This window comes from Corapipo altera, unplaced genomic scaffold (genome assembly GCF_003945725.1).
Source record: "Corapipo altera isolate COAL_440 unplaced genomic scaffold, ASM394572v1 23, whole genome shotgun sequence".
NCBI classification, from domain to species: domain Eukaryota; kingdom Metazoa; phylum Chordata; class Aves; order Passeriformes; family Pipridae; genus Corapipo; species Corapipo altera.
In genome coordinates, this window is record NW_020884878.1 from 20,816,683 (window position 1) to 20,838,650 (window position 21,968).

Below are 21,968 nucleotides of genomic sequence, written 5' to 3' on the forward strand. Positions count from 1 at the left end.
AAATATAAAAATATGCTGCAGTTGGAATGGACATCTTGCAACACAGTTATGATCTCTACTTCATCAGCAATTTAAGATTTATTTTCACTAGATAAGAAATGGTGTATTTTAGAAGAACAATGCTGATAACAAAGCTATGGCAAAGGAGATACGGTAGGCTGTAAAATAATGAAGATGCTTCTTTAACTATCTTATGATTTTTCATGCTATTTATATAGAAGACCAGTCTTCATCAAAATACATATTTTCTGTTACTGAGTTAGATGTATCCTAAACTTGCAGTGCTCATCCTCTGTTTGAAACTCGTGAAGAGGAGACCAAAAGGAATAAGTAAATCTCAGTGTTGTTTTCTGAATTTTTCTTTTAAAACCTGTGCTCTTTCTTTTACAGTGAAAACTCATATGCAACAAGGATTAATTTCTGTTGCTGCTCGTACTGTAATAACACATCTAGTCAACCACTTAGGCCACTATCCTATGAGCGGAGGTCCTGCTATGCTAACCAGTCAAGTGTGTGAAAACAATGACAATCCATACAGTGAAAGTCCTGAGCTGTCTCCTGAACTTTTTGAGAACCCAAATCTTCAATTTTTTGTGTTAAACAATACTTCCTTGGTGTCTTGCATACAAATCCAAGCAGAAGACAACATGCCTGGGGGAGGACTGTCTGCTGGACTTGCATCTGCCAATTCAAATGTTAGAATTATAGTGCGTGATCTCTCTGGCAAATACTCGTGGGATTCAGCCATTTTGTATGGACCATCATCTTTATGTGGATCTTCACAACAAACGTCTTTTGCACTTTCATTATCTCAGCAAGATAAACCAGAAGATGCTCTTTCATCTTTTGAGCATGTGGAGGATGTATCTGCAAGAGATGGAATTACACTCCAAGTAAAAAGGAAATTTAGAGACACTGTACCAACATGGGATACAATTAGGGATGAAGAAGATGCCCTTGATGAGCTCCTGCAGTATTTAGGTGTTACAAGCCCTGAATGCTTACAGAGAACTGGTGTCTCACTCAACATCCCTGCTCCCCAACCAGTTTGCATCTCAGAGAAACAAGAGAATGATGTCATCAATGCAATTCTGAAACAGCACACAGAAGAGAGAGAGTTTGTTGAAAAGCATTTCAATGATGTAAATATGAGGGCTATGGAGCAGGATGAGCCAACCTCACAAAAGTCCCAGTCAGCATTTTACTACTGCAGATTACTTCTCAGTATACTGGGAATGAATTCATGGGATAAAAGGTAAAAAGACTCACAAATTAAGAACTTTCTTTTAAGAAATTGTGCTATTCTTGCTATTTAATAGTAGTTGATCATAGAGTTTGTTAAGCCAAAAATACTCAGGCCAGCTAACAAAAGAGGAGAAGAGATATGCTCCTAAGGGCAAAATGGGAGCTTTCTTCTGCATTTCAGCCTGTCGTTTAGAGAGACAGAAAGGAGGAACCTGTTGCCTTTATTGTGATTTATCTTCTTTCCTTAGAACAGTGTTTGAAGGCAAGTTGAAGGAGTGATCTATTTTCTTTGCTTCCCATGCATGTTCCTACAAAAATCGTTACCTTTCTATGCCAGAATAAGACTCAGAAAGTGTCATATTCTCAGCTATTGTGTCGCTGGATAGTGTCCTGCTGCTCCGTCTGCAAGGAGCATGTTTGCGTGCAGCCTCAGAGCATTGCATCTGTGTTAGCTAATGAGAAAGATGTGTTCCCTACTAAGGATTTCAACATTGGCCATGCTTGGGTATTGTTTAGAACAACAGGAGAGAAACCATGTTCAGTTACAAAAGTAATGTCTCTGTTTACATTATTATTTTTGTGGGGGTGTGGTTAGGTGCATGTCTACATATACATGTGGGTATGTACAAATATTAACATCCTAGAATTTATGGGTCTTTCTGAAATCTTCTTTTGCCATTGCAGTCAAATTCCATATTAGAGTTATTGAAATATTTTCTTACTATGAAGGGAAATGGATATTCTGTAAAACAGAAATCATCTGTGTCACTGGGATATCACTGGAATCGGACAAAATGTTGGTGTTACGACCTTTCTTATTTGGATCTTCAGTTCCTCAAGGCAGTCTGATTTTGAACAGCACTGCTCTTAGGCTCATTCCACTGTGTTTTGTGGGAAACATCTTAAGCCCACTTGAAAATAAATGAAAACTACCTTTCTTGCTCTAACATACTGCTTTGTTTTTTTCTTTAAATTGTTGCAGCTGGCTGGGTGACTACTGAGTTATACTCTGCTCTCTTCTGCAATTCAGAATAACAAAAACTCTGTGTTTAATGCACTAACCCCCTACAACAGTAGATTAATGGGAGTGTCTTCTGTCACTAAGCATATGTATTATGGCCTAGTAAAGTGTGGCAGCTTATATATGCATCAAAGAGAGTTCTGTCTGTTATTCTGTAGAGAAGAGATGAATCCCAGTTGGATCCAATAGGTTGACAGAAGAAAATGGAAAGAAATAAAGGTTGTACTCATGGCTATAGTATAGAAGATTTATATAGAATATAGAAGATTTCCTGGAGTAAGAAAAATTGCATGTATATTTTTTTAAAGATACCTTAATTTTTAAATATTTAAGAAAGGACTGTTGAAAAGGCAAAAGCATTTGTTGACTCTTCTTGAATGGACCTGGAAATGTTCTTGTACTGTTCTGTATCCATTAGTGAACAGGTGATAAAAGAGTTACAAATTTCTCTATTTAGAAGGAGCTTTCATCTCCTGAAGAAAAATGAGAAGTTACTTCGAGAACTGAGAAATTTGGATTCAAGACAATGGTAAATTCTTTTAATGACTGCCTACTTATTTGTTTTAAATGTGCCTTTATTCAAGTGACTCTAATTGCGTAGATGTGAGAGTTGAGCTGTGTTTTTTAATAATTTTTTGAATTATTAATGTATTTTGCACTGTGTTGTTATTTTTATTATATTGAAGTTGCACTGGTGTTATTTGTAGAGTGAAATTCTGCAAGTAGAGTACCATGAGATAAACAAATTTCAGAATTACTTATAATTATGAGCATTTGTATATACACAACATTGAATAGTTTTAAAACTTTTGATAGATCAAAGTCTCCACATTTTAAGCTTTGGTTAATTGTTTAGCTATGCTCTAATGCTCCTGGTATTTGAAGACACAGAACTCTAGTTGGAATTGGAGCACAGAATTAAAAATTGAGTTATTTTTGTAGAAGTTGAAATTAAATCCAGGGGAGGTTTTAGAAGTGTGAGAAACCACATTCAGTTGCTCCAATGTCTAACAGCAAGCTGTGAACAGAAGACATTGCTATTTACTTAAAGATTCTTCATTGAGTTGCATAAGCTCCAGTTGCCACAGTGTTCAGAAGGCACTGTTAATAATGGGCGGTGCAGTGTGGATAATGCCTGCATTACATTTGCCCACTTCAAAAGTCCAGCTATTCCATTAACAATTGGTACAGCCATTCTGCATCTTAGAAGTGATAAAAGGGGTAAACGCTGCTCGGTTACAGCGAAACTTTCTAGAGAAGATGAGACTAGAAAAGACAGAATGGGGATATGAAAATGTAGAGGGTATCCAAAAGAAGCCATATAGTTGCACTTTTAGTCCACTGTGTATTTTTTAGGCTTGAAGAGCCATGCTCTGTCTGTATTGTTCGAATATTTTGGTTTCATGTTAGTAAAGGCACTGTTATGCAATCACCATCCTCTGTTTTACAGCCGAGAGACACACAAGATTGCAGTGTTTTATGTTGCTGAGGGACAGGAAGATAAACACTCCATTCTTACGAATACTGGGGGAAGTCAAGCCTACGAGGATTTTGTAGCTGGTCTGGGCTGGGAGGTATTTATTAAAATGTTTTTATCCTAGGTTTGTTTACAGATAAAATTACAAATCCCTTTATATATTGAGTCTTTGGCTCTTCAGCATTACTCACAAGTACTGAAATACACTTGTTTGAAAATGGAATGTGGAGAAGAATTCCTGTTTTAATTTCATTAGCAATACTAGCTATTTAAAATTAAGCTCTTACAATTTAAGAAAGTTTGTGCAGGCGTTCTTTAATGAGCAGTCCTGTACTTGGCTTTCAGGGAGGCATCTTGATTTCCCTGTAAGCCTGTAAAGTGTTAAGTCCATTGAAATTTGAGCTTTGCTCAATTTTGGAATCCAAAAAAGTACAAACAAGCAGCTTTTCACATACTCTCTCCTTCATGCATGCCTGGAGGCATGTATCAGTTCACACACTCTACCCTACTTCTCTTCCAGCAGTCAGAAATAATGTGATGTATCCCATCATCTGTGTGGACTTGCAGCTCTTTAGTCACTTGTTTGATACTGTTACAAGGATTTCCTTTTTTACATCCTTTCTTTCAGCCCATGCAGGTTTAATTACAACTGTAAAGTTCTATTTGGCGCTGTTGCACAGAATACAGTAATGGCTTTTGCTCCTGGCTGGCTGCATAAGAAGCTGCAGGTTTTTTGTTCCTCTTGTAACTTGTGCTCATCAGGAGTGTCCACATGAGTGTCTGTCTTGTTCTTTGCTCCTTAGGCATGTAGGAGTATATGTTTCTTTACTCCTTAGGTATATAGGAGCACTACCAGATTACCTGTGTGGATAATAACTCTGACTTTTACACAGGAACAGAGGAAAACTGGTAGAAATCTGCTGACTGTCATGAACATAGATGTTTATTTCCCACATCGGGAGAAAACAAAAACACATTCGTACCTTCAAATATCCTTCTTAGGTGGTTTAATTCTCTTAGGCATTATTAGATAGTTTGAAGAGTTGTTAATTTGGATTAATATTCCATAATGAGACAGCTAATATTTGAATATCTTAGCATTAAATTCTAGATCCTTTAGTATCAGAAGAACAAATATATCCCATATGGGCAAAGATTAAATGTATTCACATTTATATATGTATATTTATATTATATATGCATATAGATATATGTATAATATATATATATTTATATATATAAATAAATATTATATATATTACAAGTATATATCCGAGATATAACTTTCTGTAGTCACTGTTTTAAAAGTGAAACAGCACATTAAGCATGCTCATTTATTTCAGTGCCAGACTATTCCCCATAGAACTAAGACTTATAAACTTACTTACAAATTATCAGTTACTTTCCTGAGATTTTTTTTTCATATTCACAGAGTGAAAATTTCTCAAAAAATATATGAAAGGTAATAAGACAATGTAAAATTGCCTGACTCTCATACAGAGTTTCTTCAGAGCTCAGGTCAAAGTTGATGTGGTATCACAGAATTTAAAAAAGTTCAAAAAACACACATAAGTGACTACACTCAGGTGATCAGGGAATAATGCAGTAAATATTTTCACAGCCTTTCCTTTTCTCTAACCTCATCTTCACAGCAGCTTCTGTGGTGACCATGGAATATAGAAGGCTACTGCACAGCAGTTGATTTCCAGTCTAGTCAGTGAGTCTGCATTCTTTCAGAAAAAAGCATAACTATTCCTGTGAAAAGAATCTTCACTTTAAAATTTCAGTTGAAAGTGCATTTTAAAGCATAAAGAGTGTATTTATCGCCTGATAATTTTTTTTGGTAAAGTTTCTTGGACTTTATTTCTAGGTAAATCTCACAAGTCATTGTGGCTTTATGGGAGGACTGCAAAAAAACAAAAGCACTGGATTGACCACTCCATATTTTGCTACCTCAACAGTAGAAGTAATGTTCCATGTGTCAACAAGAATGCCTTCTGATTCAGATGACTCTTTAACGAAAAAGGTGAGTGTCTCTAAATAAGTTTCCCTTGGTAATAAACCCAGAACAATTAGTCAAAGAAAATCCAGTAACTTAAAAAAACCCCAAAACATAAAATTTCATAACATCTTTACCTACTAATAATTGGTATTTTACTGAAGTAGCTCAAGATGTATAGATTATTCTCTACAAATTCTAATTTTACCATACTGGTGATTTTTGCTGTCATTGCAACTGTTGTCAGGAACATATGTAAAGTGAGGAAAAGTGCAGAGAGGTAATGGTTGGTGTAGAAGAAAAAGCATTACATCTGAATGATGTCTTAGTACTTTGAGACCTTAAATGCCAGTTAATAAATATGTGGTGAGTACTTTTGAAGATGATTTTTATTTCGCTTAAGGGTCATCTTTTGACTATTAAAATAATTTTCCCTTTAAAAAATAATTAAAAATATTAAGACAATATTTATTGCATATAAGGTGTTTTGTCTTGGAGCAGACACAGATGCTCAACAGTGGTATGATCTCGTATAGCTGCATTAAGAAAAAAATGGTTTTCTGTATTGGTATTTTTTTCTTTAGAATTTAATAAATTCCACATTAGTGATAATAACTTACAGTCTCGAACATGTGTCCTATTATAAATGAACAATTAGGTATCATTAGGCTGTCCCCCCGTCCTGCATACATACATCTTCAGATGTGCTAATCCATTCAGTAGACACGTTAATGAGCACTGGTTGAAGTGTAATATTGAAGGAAGTGAAGCTGGTTGACCTCAGCATGGAGTTTAATACTTGTAATTAAATTAGACAGTAGACAGTTAGTATAGAGAGAAATAGCCATGCCTCTGGCAAGCTTCAATTATTAATGACTTTTTTGTTCTTTGTGTTCCACTTGAAGAAAAAAATATTATTGTTCTTATTATAGACTGAGTTCTAAATCCTCCCTGTTGCATCTTAGGTTGGTTTGGTTGGTGTGGGGTGTTTTTTAATTAAAAATGTTTTTGCTTGTATACCTAAGATGCTGCATCCTTTCTGTTCTTTATTTCCTGAAGTAGAGCCAGGGCAGTACTTAGGTTGTTAAATGATTTATAAAAGTAGTTTAATAGCAAAAAATAACTAATTTTAAAATAAGATTGTTGCTACTGTTTCAGTATAGAACAATGTGTATTTTTGTTTCTAGGTGACTGGCTTCTTTATTTTCTTAAACAGAAACTGGGTTTTATAAAATACAGCTTGTAATTATCCTTACAATGTTTGTTTATAATCTGTTTCAATTAGAGCATTACAAAGCATTGACAAGGGGAAGGATGGGTCACAGTGAAAAATAATAATGATTAATTTGAAAATGCTGTGGACTTCAGCAAGATCTCATGTCTATTTCTAGGGGCATGTCAGGAATGAGTGTTGTAGGTTGCTGAAAGAATCACCAGCAAAGGCATTGGCAAAAGCAGGTTTAATATTAAAATGAAAGTGTGACAAAGTTCATTGGCAAGGTTCAGTCTGCTGCTTACTAGTGATGGTTAAAGCACACAGAGAAAAGTCAGACTAAAATATAAAATTAATCAGTCTAAAACTAAAATCAACCAAATGTGATCTACATGGAGGCTGGGGATGAAAAAAGGGTAAGGATAAAAAGCAATGAGGAAGATCCTCCCATTGAGTCACAGAGTGGAACCTCTTCCTGAAGTTAGCCGCAGAGTTGAACAATGTTTTAGGCCTAAAGGTTTTAACAGCACTTAAACTTAACAGCACTTAAGCAACAGCCTAATTTAAATTAATTTAACAAAAGATTCCATAGAATTTACTATAAGCACAACAGTAATTCACTTATAGGCCTAACTTACTTATGAATCTAAAGTACTTACGAATTAAGGAGAGCAGCATTCATAGCACATTTGCTACAGCATATTCACAGTCGCACACACACAGACCTAAAGCAGTATGTACAAGGTATATACCTGTGAAAAATTCTCCTCGAGTTCAGTGAAGTACTCACATTGGATGCCTTTGCATTTTCTGAACAAGTGAAGGGTTGATCCTTGGGGAGTGGGATATCAGCCCAGGCTCTATTGATGGCTGTTACCTGAGTGTAGCAAACTTGAGAGTTTGCTGGCTCTGAGAGGTGTCCCGCTCAGAGGGGGATTGCTGGCTGCAGCCCACTGGTGGTCTAGGAGAGCTCAAAGGGTCTCTCTTAGGACCGCTGTTTATGGGGTCACAAGTGAGTTGACTTTAGTCATAGTAATTTTTTCATCTTGTCCACTATTCGATCAGTAACTGTCTTTGAAAGTTCAGTTACAAAAATGTTGTTCCACCTGAGTTGTTATTCAGGCAAGAAAAATAAGTTTCCAAGACTGTTTGTTAAAAAACAGGAGCTCGTTAGGCAGCGTAAGTTCCTGGTACCGAACAGTGTTTCTTATAAGCTCAAGAGAAGCATAGCTTAGGTACTGTTAGGCCTAATGAGCACTTCTAAGATGAGAGTGCAGCCCAAGGACAGGGGAGGGAGGGATGCACCACCACAGAACACCCTGAATCTACATATAGCTGTTCCTGCCAGGCAAGGTTCAGTGCTAATCCAGACCTCCTGTGACTCAACTTGTGAAAATATTGTCAGCTGGACTTTTTAACAACTCCAGCTTGCCCCAGGCCTATTTCTCTCCTCCCTTACCCACAATCTCACTCATCAGTAATTTGGAATATTTGAGCTCTGTATGGATATGTAGAGTGTATCAAAAGATTAGGATTATATTTGTGGCTCAGCTACTGATCAACTGTTTATTTAAGATATTTTATTTCTCTGTGACTTTCTTTCCTGTTTTTCCTCAGTGTTTTGGTTTTGTTCTTTTAAAGCGTATTTTCCCAAGAACGGAGGCCTGTGAGCATCTCTTTATTTCTCTCCTCCCTTCTCTAACTCCTTTTGGCCCATTCCAATGGAATTTAATAGAGACATGTTTCAAAGCTGTTCATTTCATGTTTAATGATGATAGGCTAAGTAAAGGAGATAGAGGGAGTGAGACTTTTAGTGCTCCTACTCAGCAAGTAAAGTCTACATGAGAGAAAGCAGTAGATATCAAGGAACCAGCACCAGAGAGAGATGTTATGAAATTCATCCCAAACTTGAGAGAAGCATCAACTGAAGTTTACATCTTGGGAGAAACCAGCAAGTGGTATCGGGAGACATGAGTAGGAAAACAGTCTTAATTCATATACTAGTTCTGGAACTACTCGTGATGCTTGGACTGAACACATCAGCAAAAGGAATGTGTTTTATGAAATCCTGGTTAGCTCGCACACACTGTCAAAATTATTTGAGAACCATGTGAATTCTAAGAGTTGTAATTATTATGAGTGCATGCACTGTTCGTGACCTCCAGAGAAACTTGAGATTTAAGCTTCTCTGCAGGTCTTTCATATGATTTTTTTGTCTGTTTTATTCAATGGGAGAAAAACAAGCAAACTTACAGTAGCTGGCTTTGAACTGCTGCTGGTTTTTATTTTGTGAGTGTGCCTAGAGGTACATGATAGGTTCATCTTATAAATGGAAAATAAATTAAATTAAAGCAAAACTTCTTCCTGCCAGTTGAGCCACTACAAAATCAAGATTTTGCTGTTTCAGGGGCTAAGCCATTTTTAAACTTATTTTCCATCAGTCTTACAGAGTAGTAAAAAAAAATACCTCTGAAGTATTTGTTTCTGAAGATGTGAACAAGAGCAAGAAAAGACGTGAATTCAAGAACTGATGAAAATCTTCCGAATGTGTAAAGGAACTTAACGTTGAAATGCATATATAAAATAGCTATTTAATTTGCAAATAGTAAATTAAAGGTTTAATGCTGATAATGCAATCCATTCTGGGTTTTTTATAATTAAAGGTTAAAGTAAAAAGGATTTACACTACCCTTACAAGAACAAACTTGTAAAGAGTTTCAGGACTAAGTAATGTGAGGCTCAGTTCACAGAATAAGGAAGCTCGTTTATGTACCTCTACAGCCTATCACCTGTCTAGTTCCTCCTTCCTTAGGAGGAACTTCCTAGAGGAGTGAAAGCATTGTAAGTGAGATATTATTCCCTAGTATGTAAACAAAAAGTAGTAATGTTGCTAATGATTGGAATACTAATTCATCTTGAGCTTTTGGTGTATTATGCTGTTCTAAGTTGTGCGTGACATCATCCTAACCACATAAAAGGTTTAAGGTTCCCAGCATTTATAGTGGGGAGGTTGTGTTTATTGTGTTATTAACATGTAATGAGAACTTGAGGGTTTATAGTTGGAAATTATTAGTAGATTATTTTTTGGAGTTACAATTGGATACACATGTTGCTTAAAAAAAAAAAATGAAACAAACAAAAATCCAAACATACCACAGTTGTTGAGACAAAGTTTTGTGAAAAATTCACCTAGAGGGTACATACACTGTAGACAGCGTGCTGCTTACATTTAATGGACAAAAGTAACTGCATTAAGCCATTACTTCAGATATCTCTGCTCGTTCTGTTCTTTTTGTAATAAACACTTTCATTTTTGAAGAAGAAAAAAGTTGAGGCTAGCTGTTGTATCATAAGAAAATATAATAGCCTTTTTTCTCCCTCCTTTAGGTAAGTGGGTATTAGAAATTACAGTAATTTTGGCAAGAGTTCAAGGGTTAATGCAACAGATAAATAAAAGGAATTTTCTGTAAATTGAGCCCTGCATTATTTCACTTGTCTTGCCTTTCGAAACCTAACTCATTTAATTTTAAAAAGTAAATACTTAAATTCTTCCTGACAGTGTGCTTTGCTTTTGCTATCGTTTATTACTTCAATTATACTTGGTATCACTTAGAACAATCTGCCATTTGGAAATTTCAGTATAGCCTGCAGCTTCGTATTAAGTCTGGCTGCTATTGTAACATGTACAGCATATGACACTAATGTATCAAAATTAGATTTGATCATCCCTCCTGGTTGTATTTATTTCACATTTCTTTTGTATTCAGTTAACATAAATGTATTAGGAGAGCTGACACATGATGATGGCTATAGAGTAAGAATATTTTAAAGTATTTTGAGTTAAATTTGAAATTTCAGGTAACCTAACAGTTGGTCATTTTTATATATTTGCTCTAATGGAGTAGAGTTTCAAAGTTAGCCTAAAAAAATCTGTTTGTCTCTGGTATCTCCTCAGGGCTGTCTTCCCGACAACACAGGTTTAAAATGTCTAAAACAGAGCTCTTAATCTCTTTCTCATTGCCACCTTTCCAGATCACCACAGATAACATGACCATTGTGCCTGTCACTTGTGCCCATAGCCTGAAATCATCTTTAATTTGGTCTACTTTCTGCATCCTTACATTCAGTCTGTGCTTAAGACTCTTCTTTTTCCTACCTACCATTTCTTGCAACATAGCCTTTTCGTACACACAGTTAAAATTTATCCACTATATCATAAACCGTTGTTTTGATCCCTGAACCTTCCTTTCTCTGGCCTTGACACTTGCATTCTTGAATAATGGTGAAGACCTTTTTCTTGTCTTTAACACCTTTTTGCAGCTTCTTTGCATTTGTTCAGCTCTGGTTTGTGTCTTGCCTTATGCTTAGATAATAAACTCTCCAGGGCAGTTTGATCTGTGTTCAGAGTGTTAGAATACTGGTGTGTAACCTATAGTTCCAGGTTTTCAGCCATAATGGAATGGTGCAGTGCAGTGATGGATGTATTGCTTTTTGGCAGTCAGTTCAGTGAGTTCAGTCAGTGCTTCAAATGACCATCCCTCAAACTAGGATCATGTAGTTTTTTTACATTCCACATTTCATGTCCCTGCTGATTTGCCTCATGCTTTCTCTTTGGCTAGGCAGCGTCATCCTCCCTGAGCTTTTCACTGGCTTCTAAGTGTGAGCCCATCAGTCCCTGATAGCCTATCAGTGTCTATTTCAACAGCTAGTTTGACTGTCACTTCACTGAGGAAGCAAAATGAGAATTTTTAATTTTTTTTTTTTTTTAAATCTGAGGTGCAATTTCTCATTGACTTCTCTGGTGATAAAGCCATTTAAGAAGGTGACAAGCCTGTTTTCTGCCCCTGCACCTTCAAAAAAAGGTGCCAACAAGTTGGTTTCTTGGGCTATGTTTGAGACCAGTACAGTTACGTGAGCTGAGTTTAAAACAAAAATTTGAGGTTTATTTTCCCCACTTGGATCATGTCTTTGATCCATTTTGAAAACGGTCTCATGTATGCCTGGAGAAGAGGAGATGACTAACTGTGGCAAAGAGAGGAGGCCAAGGATAACAGTTTATTAGACAGTGAAGCTAGAGGAGAATGAAGGGAAACCAAACCTTGTGTAAACTGAAAAAATAGAATTCTGCCGTGATGAAAATCAATGGAAAAGTCTGTTCTGGTGCCAAAGTGCAAGGTTTCTTTAATTAACTTTTTGCTACAAAACAAAAGGGTTAGAAGAAGTTGCTTTTCTGATAATTTTGGGAGTTGGGGGGTTTTTTTTTGGTAGTGTATTTTGAAGTTTATCTTTGCAAGTATGGAAGTACTCCAAGCTATCACCAGGAAAAAAACCAGCTAAGTGTGCTTCATATCGCTCTCTTATCACTCTTATTGACTTTATTGTTCTCCACAAGTAACCAAAAGGAGGTTGTGGGATGTGGAGGTAAGTCTCTTTTCCCAAGGAACAAGAGTCAGAACTAAAGGACTGGACTAGCTTCAAGTTACGCTAGAGGAGGTTTAGATTGGATATTAGGAAAAATTTCTTCACAGAGAAGATTGTCAAGCATTTGAACAGGCTGCCCAGGGAAGTGGTGAAGTCACTGTTCCTGAAGGTATTTAAAAGATGTTGTAGATGCGGTGTTTAGAGACATGATTTGGTGGTGGACATGACAATGTTAGGTTAACAGTTGGACTTGATGATCTTGGAGATCTTTTCAAAGCTAAATGATTCTGTGATTCTTAAGATAGGAGAGGTTCAGGCTCTCAGAGCAATTTTGCAATTAGTTGTCTTTTATGATGTTCATCATGGTTACATGTTATCCAAGGTTTCTGCATCTGCTGTTTGTGTGTTGCACATTAGTCATTCAGGTTGCTGCCTGGTTTTATTTTAGTCTAGTAAAATAAAACTCAGTGTAGTGAATGTTGTTATAACCAGTTCTTCTGTTGGGTTGGTTTTGCTGTTGGCACAAGAGCACCCCTAACTAAGTGTTATTCAAAATAATTCAGCCATCTACACAAGAGGAAAGAACAACTCACTTCAAAGGCCCTGCAGCCATTGTAGATTAGACATATGAACAATCTGGTCTAGGCAAAACAAATGACTTGTTGAGCATCAAAGAAGGAGGGTATTGATACCATCACTCCTTTGCCCAGTTCAACACTGAAGAAAATCCTTTTTTCATAGAAATAAAACCCTTTTTTCAGTTTGATACAGTTTAAAGCTAGAAGAGATGAGAAGAGACAGCTTCTTTATTCTTTTTTTTTAAGTCTACTACTGACAACTGGTACAAGCCTTTAGATAAGATGAAGGTAGCATTCCAGGAGATTTTGTAAAATAAACAAGTGAATACTTGCAGTGAAATTTCTCTGAAGACTGTATATATGTTTTGCTTTTATTTAAAGTTCAGTTGTGTTCTGAAAATGAGTATAGAAAATTGTTACCTTTTTATATACAATAGCTTTTTCTACGTGCCCAAATTGGTATCTGTATGTTACCTGTTAACAGCAGTTCACAGTGCAGTCCTTTGAATAACATCAAGATGATTGACAAACTCCTCCTACTTAAAGCTGTGGAAACAAACTGAAAACTGGGGGTGAAGACAATTGTCAGCTGTAACTGGTGATGCACTAGGAGATAAAAAAGAGATTCCAGATTGAATTTTAAGAAATAATACTTACTGGAAAGAATCTGATGTTTAATAGTGTGAATATATTTGATCAGTATACATAAAGCCTCTCTACATAATGTGAACATTTGTTGTCAGATGGTAATTTTTAGCAGAAGGAACGTTTTGGAGCTTCAGTGCCAATAATTCCAGAATGTTGAAGAAATTCCTTAATCTGGTTATATGATTACACCATGGATTTTGAGGAACCCATTTGGCCATTCTGAGCCAGATTAAGAGACATTTTGAAGGGTTTTTTGGGGGGTGGGGTGCTGTTTTTACAAAGTTATACTGGTTTCATGGGAAATGACCATTTAGTTTAGTTAGTTTGGGGGCTATGGAAAATGCAGTAGCTATTCTCCTTTAAACGATTTTTGTTTGTGGTAGGCAGTTTGGAATTTGGCTGGAATTATGAGGTTAAGTGCTCAGATACCCAGCTTTTAAAAAGATGTTCATTCATATGCTTAAAACGTTCTTATAGAATTCAGTAATTTGCTGCCTATCAGTGATGACAGTCTGGAACAAATTTTAGTAAATCAAGTTGAACCACTTTACATCCTTGGGATAATATCAACAAAATTTTAGCTTTCAGTAGAAAACATTCACATATCTGTTAATTTAAATAGAAATTGACACCAGTATATAAAAATCTATAGCACAAACCAATACTGTCAACTAATATTCACACTGAAATTGTAAAAGAACTATAGTGTAATTTGGTTTTTTTACTCATTTTTCTTCATTTGTTTTTAGTGGGTTTGTCCTTTTGAAATATGTGCATTTTATATAGCTGTATGGCTATAGAATATTAATTAAGAATATTTAAACTAATAGGTTTTTATTCTTGATTTTCTAGCTAAGACATTTAGGAAATGACGAAGTACATATTGTCTGGTCAGAACACACTCGAGATTATAGAAGAGGAATAATTCCAACAGAATTTGGTGATGTTCTTATAGTTATCTATCCCATGAAAAACCATATGTTCAGTATCCAGATCATGAAAAAGCCTGAGGTAAGGGTTTATTTTCTTTTGTGTTTCCTTCGTATGTTAACCATGACGTGAGTTTTGTTTACATTCTGAGGTCTTGGTATAATAGACTGGTCCAACAAAGGGATGTCTTGAGCACTGACAGTTGCAGTGGTGGCAGGAGGAAAAGGGAGAGCTCAGTGAGTACAATGCATAGTAAAATCAGTAACTTGAAATTGCAAAGGCCTGATCCTGTAAAGCATATCTGCTAACAACATAATCCAGGAAAAAAGCTAGAATGTTCTGCATAATAATTTAAATATTAAAATAAACTTGCCAAACCTTTTTGTCAAATTTGATACATAACTGAGGTAGTTGAATAATGGTCTGCTCCAACTTCCTCCATCCATGTCATAATCCTCTTTCTTTCTCTCAAAGCTAATTATCACTTTCTTCTTGACTCCGCACAAGAATTTGGAGATTATTCAGTAAAGCAAGACCATTCAGCCCTTAGGCATATGAACACACATTCTTTCTAATGACTGTTCCTCAAATGTCAGTGCTGACCTTGTTCTTAAAACAGTGGTTTAGGGTAGTGAACACTGGCTGAGTAAAAGTAGTCATGAGTTCTTGTACTACCTAACTTCTGTGTGTGATGTCACTCGCCATGAATTTCTATACTTTAAATATTACTAGAAGCACTAATATTAATAACTGGGGTATATGAGAGAAACACCCCTTTATGATGACTACCTCTATGTGTTGATATGCATGAAATGATATTCAGTTTTGTTATTACTGACTTACATTTTTAATTAATAAGTATATTCTTTCTTATGCTACTTTAAGTACAAATAGATGGATTATTGGGAGCATGCAGGTTAAGAAGGAAAATGAGAACTGTTGAAAACTGGGATTGTTGTTAGTCCAAAAAGAGGTTGTTGTATGTGAAGAAGTGCCTTCCATCAGATTTCGGTATTCTCAGAACTACATTAAATGATGGCAAAAAAAATATAGAATCTAAAATTCTTTTGCAGCATTGGTTTCATCTTAGCAGAAAGAATATTTGTTGTATGCTCTGCTCCCTTTACTGAGCTGAAGCACAAATTTTGCTGCTCTTGACCTGCTTTATGTCATCAGCTTCAGAACTTTATTCAAATGTACAGGAAATGCAGATAGTTAATACTGAGTGCTTATTTTGTTGTTTTTGTTTTTTTTTAATTGCACAGTGATGATTGGGGAAATCATACCAAGTAGAGAATTATGCCAAAACATAAGATCTGTCTGTTCTGTGTACTTCTTGGGTGCTACCTGTACTAAATATTGAGGTTTTCTACTGATCTCACAAACAAGGCTTTACACTTAGGGTTCAGAGGCCAAACTTTGACCACAGATTTCTCCTGTAAAGGGCTTACAGTCCATTTGTATAGATAACGTAGAAGAGCAGAACAGATAGAATAAAAGAAAATAGAAGGGAAGGGTCAATGCACCAGTAATTGTATGACAGTTGCACATTGAGTTGGTCCTTATGAACATGTTAATATCTAAAGCCATGATACATACTATTTTAAAATTTGAGTAATTATTGCTTTTGCTTACTACCACCTACAGTATTGTCAGCTAGCCTTTTAACCTCATAAACATCATATGCATGACTCTTACTAGGATTTTGGCAGCAAATACTGAAAATAATCTTTGATGAGACATAGTATTGAAATAGTTGCTTAATTTTCTTCAAATACTGTGTTATCTGTTGCCAAGGATAACAAGCTGTATATTTCCACAAGAGAAAAGGTCTGACATGTAGCATAATGACTGCTTTGATAATCTAGCAATGGGGAGGGAAAAAGAGATATATTTGAGTGCTCTATTGTTAATGTTGATTGCTAATTGTTACAGCTAAGATCTTGCTTTATGTTGAACTTCTAAATTTTTTTATTCAGGTTCCATTTTTTGGTCCACTCTTTGATGGTGCTATTGTGAATGGAAAAATTCTACCTATTATGGTTCGTGCAACAGCTATAAATGCAAGCCGTGCATTGAAATCATTAATCCCATTATACCAAAACTTGTATCCTTTCACTCAAGTGGTTTCCAAGGCATATGCATTCCCTTGCAGTTCTACAGATATGACCTTCATGTTTTCTGTCATTTTATTTTTTTTGTTGGATTAATATAGGGAAGATATTTTTTTTTAATGGTGACGGTGCCTGCCTTTAGGGAACTTAAACCCATAGAAGAGTATTTAGATGAAGACCATCTTTTTTTTAATTAAAATAATAATAGATTAAGTGCTGAAAAATTACTTTTTTCTGTTTTATTACATGTACTTATCACTTTTTGTTAAGAAAATTATTTTAATGACCATTTTGTGAGTAGTCTTTCTAAAATAGCAATGTTGTGATGTTAGTGATGTTTTCTTTCTTTAAATATATCAAGTATTTATCCCGTATTAGAGAGACTTAAGTTTTATTTTCTAATTCCAAGGATGCTGCTTTCCTTCAAGATGAATTTGTTAAATTTTTTTCATACAGATTTTGTTATTCAGCTCAGAATACCAACTTGTAAAAATGATGTTAGTGTCCTAGTAAATGTGTCAGAAAAGGCTGTCTCATTCTTGTAGTTTTTTGGAAAGGCTGCTCTTGGAAGAAAAGATTTATCAACAGAAATTAAAAAATATAAGGTAAGTCAGTCACTTATACTTCTTTTCATCTTAAGATTGAGTTCTGTTATATACATGTTAGTTAAATCAACAAGAATATACTATTTTTTAATTTCATAAATTAAATGATAAGTTTAAATTTTAATCCAAAAGAAATTCTGGGCTTAATTTCCAGCCAAGCTGTAAATACTAGTATTTGTCATGTGACAGATTGTTGCTGAAATACTGGTTTTTTTCTCTGGCTGACTGTTAATACTTGCAGAGTTTTGGATTAGATATGATGAAATGGATTTACAGATGAATGATGGATGTGTTTTAAGTGATCACATCAGATGAATGATGGATGTGTTTTAAGTGATCACATTAAGTGATGTTTATGCCATTTCTGTAGATGACAGATGTTGATTCATTGTATTTTTATGTTTGGAAAGGTCTGATCTTTTTGTCATTATTCAAGGGGCTTAGTCAAAGAATTTAAAATGTATTATCATCATCATTATACCATGAAAAATGATGGTTTATAGCATTATATTGATGTATAGTGATGAGCAATTGGAGAACAATTTACTTTGAAATAACAAACTTTCAGTACAACCCCCCCCAAGCCTATGTATTTAAACTTTCTTACAGAATATGAAAGTTGTAATAAATTCCTTGGCAGCTCGATGTCTAGGAATTGGCCACAGAGCTGTGCATTGCATTTTTAATTCAGTTCTCAAAATTGTACTTTTTGATATGCATCAAAGCACAGCATGTCATTTATTACATAATGTGGCCTCCACTAAAATGTTGATGTGTCTCCTAATATGGATAACAAGGTAATGGGAAAGCATTATGTGTATTTGATATTAGATGCATTGGTTGGTGGGTTTCACATCATCATTTGGTTATGAAGTTTCTGAAGTACCAGTTGATTGGGCACTGATGTTAAAGGGTGACTTTGTTAAGTAGTTGGTGAAATTCTTTTTCCATCTGGCTTGGAGTATCAATTCAGTGTTTAGTATGATAATGTAAAAATAAAAATGAGTCGTGAGAAGTTCTTTAAAAGCTGTTTGCTTGATGTGAGATTAGAAGAAACTCTACAAAACTTCCTTGACTTGAATTAGGCTATGGTGGAGTCAGTTGTGTCAGTGGAGAACAGCAAAAACTGTTACAATTCCAAGTCTGGCCTAGCTCTTATGGGTTTAAAAACCTCTTGGTTAAAAATGTCACGGACATGCTCATGCTCTTGGTGTTCAAGCCATGGTGAGACTTGAGGTCAAGAGGGAATTTTCCCTCATACAAGAATGGCAAAGACTGGATGTTTCCTGTAACATGGACAAGGTCTGTTATCTAGGAACATTTGAAAGTTGAATCTAATTATGTTCCTGCAATAGCGGAGAATTGAAGATGTCAAGGACTGTCTTTATTGTCTCTCGCTTTTTTCCTCTGGGATATTTTAGCTATGGCTGCAGGAGTTCACTACTGGCTTTTAAGTTTGCAATGGACTGAAGGATGTGGGGAGCAGACGTATTTTATGGTCTGTGGTTAAATAGCTCTTCTGGAAACCCTGCCAGACTTAGTGTCTCTTGCAGAAAACAGACAGGATTCATTGATCAAGGTAGTCTTTCCTTGTGTTCGAGTGTTGCTGGAGCAAAGAAGAAGAGGGCTCAGAGTGATGAAAACAATACGTTCAAAGAGGGAGGAAAAAGGGAACAAAAAAGTTATTTTTCAGAAGGTACACCAAAAGCAGAGTCTAAGCTGGAGAAGTGAAACTGATAATCAAGGATTTCCACAAATTCAGAAGCATAATGGTTTCAGTGAAAGAGAATTCTGAAGTGATCTGCTTGAAATTAATCTTTGTTTACTTACTTATGAGTATCTAATATACTGGGGCAGTGCTAGTTTTTTAGGAACATTGATGGTGCTTAGTGGAAATCCAGTTAAATGTGCACAAGAGTAGTTGAGACTTGTAGTGTTTGAAATGTGTTTTGTGTGACATTCCTTTATTAACTCTTCTTTTTACAGTAGTAGACCAGCAGAAATTGTTCATTTCAAAACCAGTGTATGGATGTCTCCCTACCTGCAGGGGTGTGGTTTGTTTCATGGTGCTGTGTAATACTTGGTAGGCACCTTTTGACTGAGTAGGGAGTTAAAAACATATATGTATGTCTTTGCTTATCTGGTTTTGAAGAATGTTTATATCACATAGATCCTTGCAGTGATGGATCACAGTAAACTCTTAATGAAACTAGGACTGTGTTGATCTGCTTACATATGGGATGGGAAGAAATTGGCACTGAGTTTGGCCTTCCTACTTCCAAGGAGAGCTTATCCATCCTCTGAGACAGTGCATTTTCTAAGTGCAGACCTGACTGAAAAAATCAGCTGTCATTTGTAATCAGCAGGGATATTCAGTCTTCTTCACGTAACCTGATTGCAACTTTTTCCTTAATGCGCTGGTCTGTTAATCACAATGTGGCAATGGGTAGTACGTGTGAATGGTATAATAATGGTTGCATGGATACAGGAAATTTTGCTCATCTCTCTCTTATAGTCTTCCCCAACCTTGAGTATGTGCTGTATGGTCTGAAGTAGCTTTCTGAGACTGACATATTCTGTCAATCACTTTCCTCTTTCTGATATTATTTTGACATCTCTGATAGCACACTTAGATAGCAAAACACTTGAAGATTTGGTTTTGTTAGTGATTTTTAAAGGTTTTATCTGCTCAGTGTTTTTATTCTTTGCTCATAATACCATAATAATATGTTTCCATATTGTAGTATTTTAAGATTAAATATTTACTAAATTCATCAGCAGTCATTAGTCATGCATGACAGGTATCCTGCTTTATTTAATGCTTGACATACTCATTGCTGCAGCAGTGTGAAGAGCATATTGCTATTTGTGGTGGAGTTTTTACGTCATTTTGTGGAATTTGCTTTAGTTTCTCCTTCAAGGATTCTCTGGTCCCTCATTGTCTTTTGCTGGACTAGCTTTCTTGTACCAGTACCCCCTCACCAACAGGTGGCATATATGCACACAGTAGCGGATGACAAACACAAAATACTTGTATTGTCTTGCTAGTGAAGCAGCAGTACCCCCTTGTCGCTCTCATAGCTGATGTGTTTCTTCTTCTCATTGCATTTGTTGTTGTCTTAAGAAGTGCATGCTTATCTCCTGAGTACGCTCCAACTGCACATATGCTAGGAAGACTTGTAAGAGTCATAAATGCAGGTATAATAATGGGACTGAATGTTGAGAACAGTCATTTTCACTGTGATGTTGAATGAGGAGGCCAATGTTTAGGAGATAGTTAAATACTCCTTATTTACTAAATTGCATTGAAATTCCTGATATGAATGGCTTTATTCTTGGCTCGCGTCTCAGAGCAAGATCTTTGTCACATTCTGAATTCAGAATCAACCATGTGTGGGAAATGGATCAATACAAAATATTTTAAACAATAGAAAGAGTGACTTCATGTAAAATTTTACTTGAACTTCCTGAATAAACAGCAGATTTTAGCCAGATGCCAAGAGGTATACCTTGGCATAGTAGGCACCTCCAGTGATCCAACTTGTTAAAATTATTGCAGCAAAGCAGGAAAAATACTAGAAACCTTTTGGGAGTGAAATTCCAGCTGTGAAACAACTAGTGTCACTTTTTGCACATTGTACACAAACTTTAGAGTGTTAATAATTATTCCAAACTATCTGCACTTCAGATAGTGCATTTCAGACACTGTGCTTTCTGTCTTACTTAGTATTCCCCTACCAAAGGATGCTACCTAATATATAGCTATACACACAGGAAGAAATTCTATTTAGCATCTTTTAAATCTGAAACGTATTGACATTTTAGACATCGGGAATATAGATGACTCTTTTATCCTTAATCATCATAGCCTAATTTTCACTTCTTTCTAATAATCTATAAAATCTTTGACCTAATGCCAAGAATTGTCATTTCTTTTGGGGGAGTTTTTTTTTTTTTTTTTTTGGTCACATGAAACCAATTAATTTAAATAGCAGAAACATAATACTACTTTAAGTATTCCATCTAAAAATGTTATTAAATAAATCTTAACCTAAATTATTGGATAAATTAATCTTTGTTATCAAAACTGGAAAATTGACATCCTCTTATTTTTTTGGTATTGTATGACTAAGTAGTTGATACTTGATGTATTGTAGCTAATCTTTTGACAGTTGTCTTCCAGAAAAAGGGAAGATATTAACCCCATATGGTGTCTGACAAGACAGTAACTTATTTATGAATAAAATAATGTCTGTAAGTGGCTTGTTAAAAGTTTACTCTGTATTAAAAACTGATCACCCAGCAAAAGTTTTTTTTTCTTGAGGTGGTACTCAACTTCCCCAAGAAAAGGTTTTATTGGAACTGGAAGGGTTGCTGTGTGCTGTGCCTGCTTGACCATCTCCTGCCTCAAGATAGAACTGCAGGCACTGGAAAAATAAAGAAAATGTTCTTTATTATGGCATACAGTGAGCAAAGAGTATTCTTCAGATTCTGTGGCCACATTTGTTTCACTTAATTAAGAATACTTGTTTTATTTGCATTTTCAAAAGGGAACTTGTGAAGATTTTGAAGATTTCTCACTAGTACAGAAACTTAGAAGTTAAAGCTGGAAAGCACTGGTTTTGACAATGCCTGTTTCCCTTCCTCCAGGTCCAGTAAGTTTTCTGTCTTACAGATGCATGAGCATCTGTAAGTAAAAAAGTGAATAGAGTGATAC

General features: G+C 35.6%; 1 protein-coding gene across 16 annotated transcripts in view; it reads left to right on the plus strand.

Moving 5' to 3' along the window:
• Nucleotides 1-21,968, plus strand: part of RALGAPA1 (Ral GTPase activating protein catalytic alpha subunit 1) — a 142,695-nt gene that overhangs the window by 88,488 nt on the left and 32,239 nt on the right. For all 16 annotated transcript variants that reach the window (XM_027638304.1, XM_027638307.1, XM_027638309.1 and 13 more), the window contains 6 exons: nucleotides 391-1,255; nucleotides 2,724-2,795; nucleotides 3,717-3,840; nucleotides 5,614-5,769; nucleotides 14,455-14,613; nucleotides 16,512-16,639. In XM_027638304.1, the coding sequence (XP_027494105.1) occupies nucleotides 391-1,255; nucleotides 2,724-2,795; nucleotides 3,717-3,840; nucleotides 5,614-5,769; nucleotides 14,455-14,613; nucleotides 16,512-16,639 (1,504 nt within the window). The remainder of the gene's footprint in view (nucleotides 1-390; nucleotides 1,256-2,723; nucleotides 2,796-3,716; nucleotides 3,841-5,613; nucleotides 5,770-14,454; nucleotides 14,614-16,511; nucleotides 16,640-21,968) is intronic.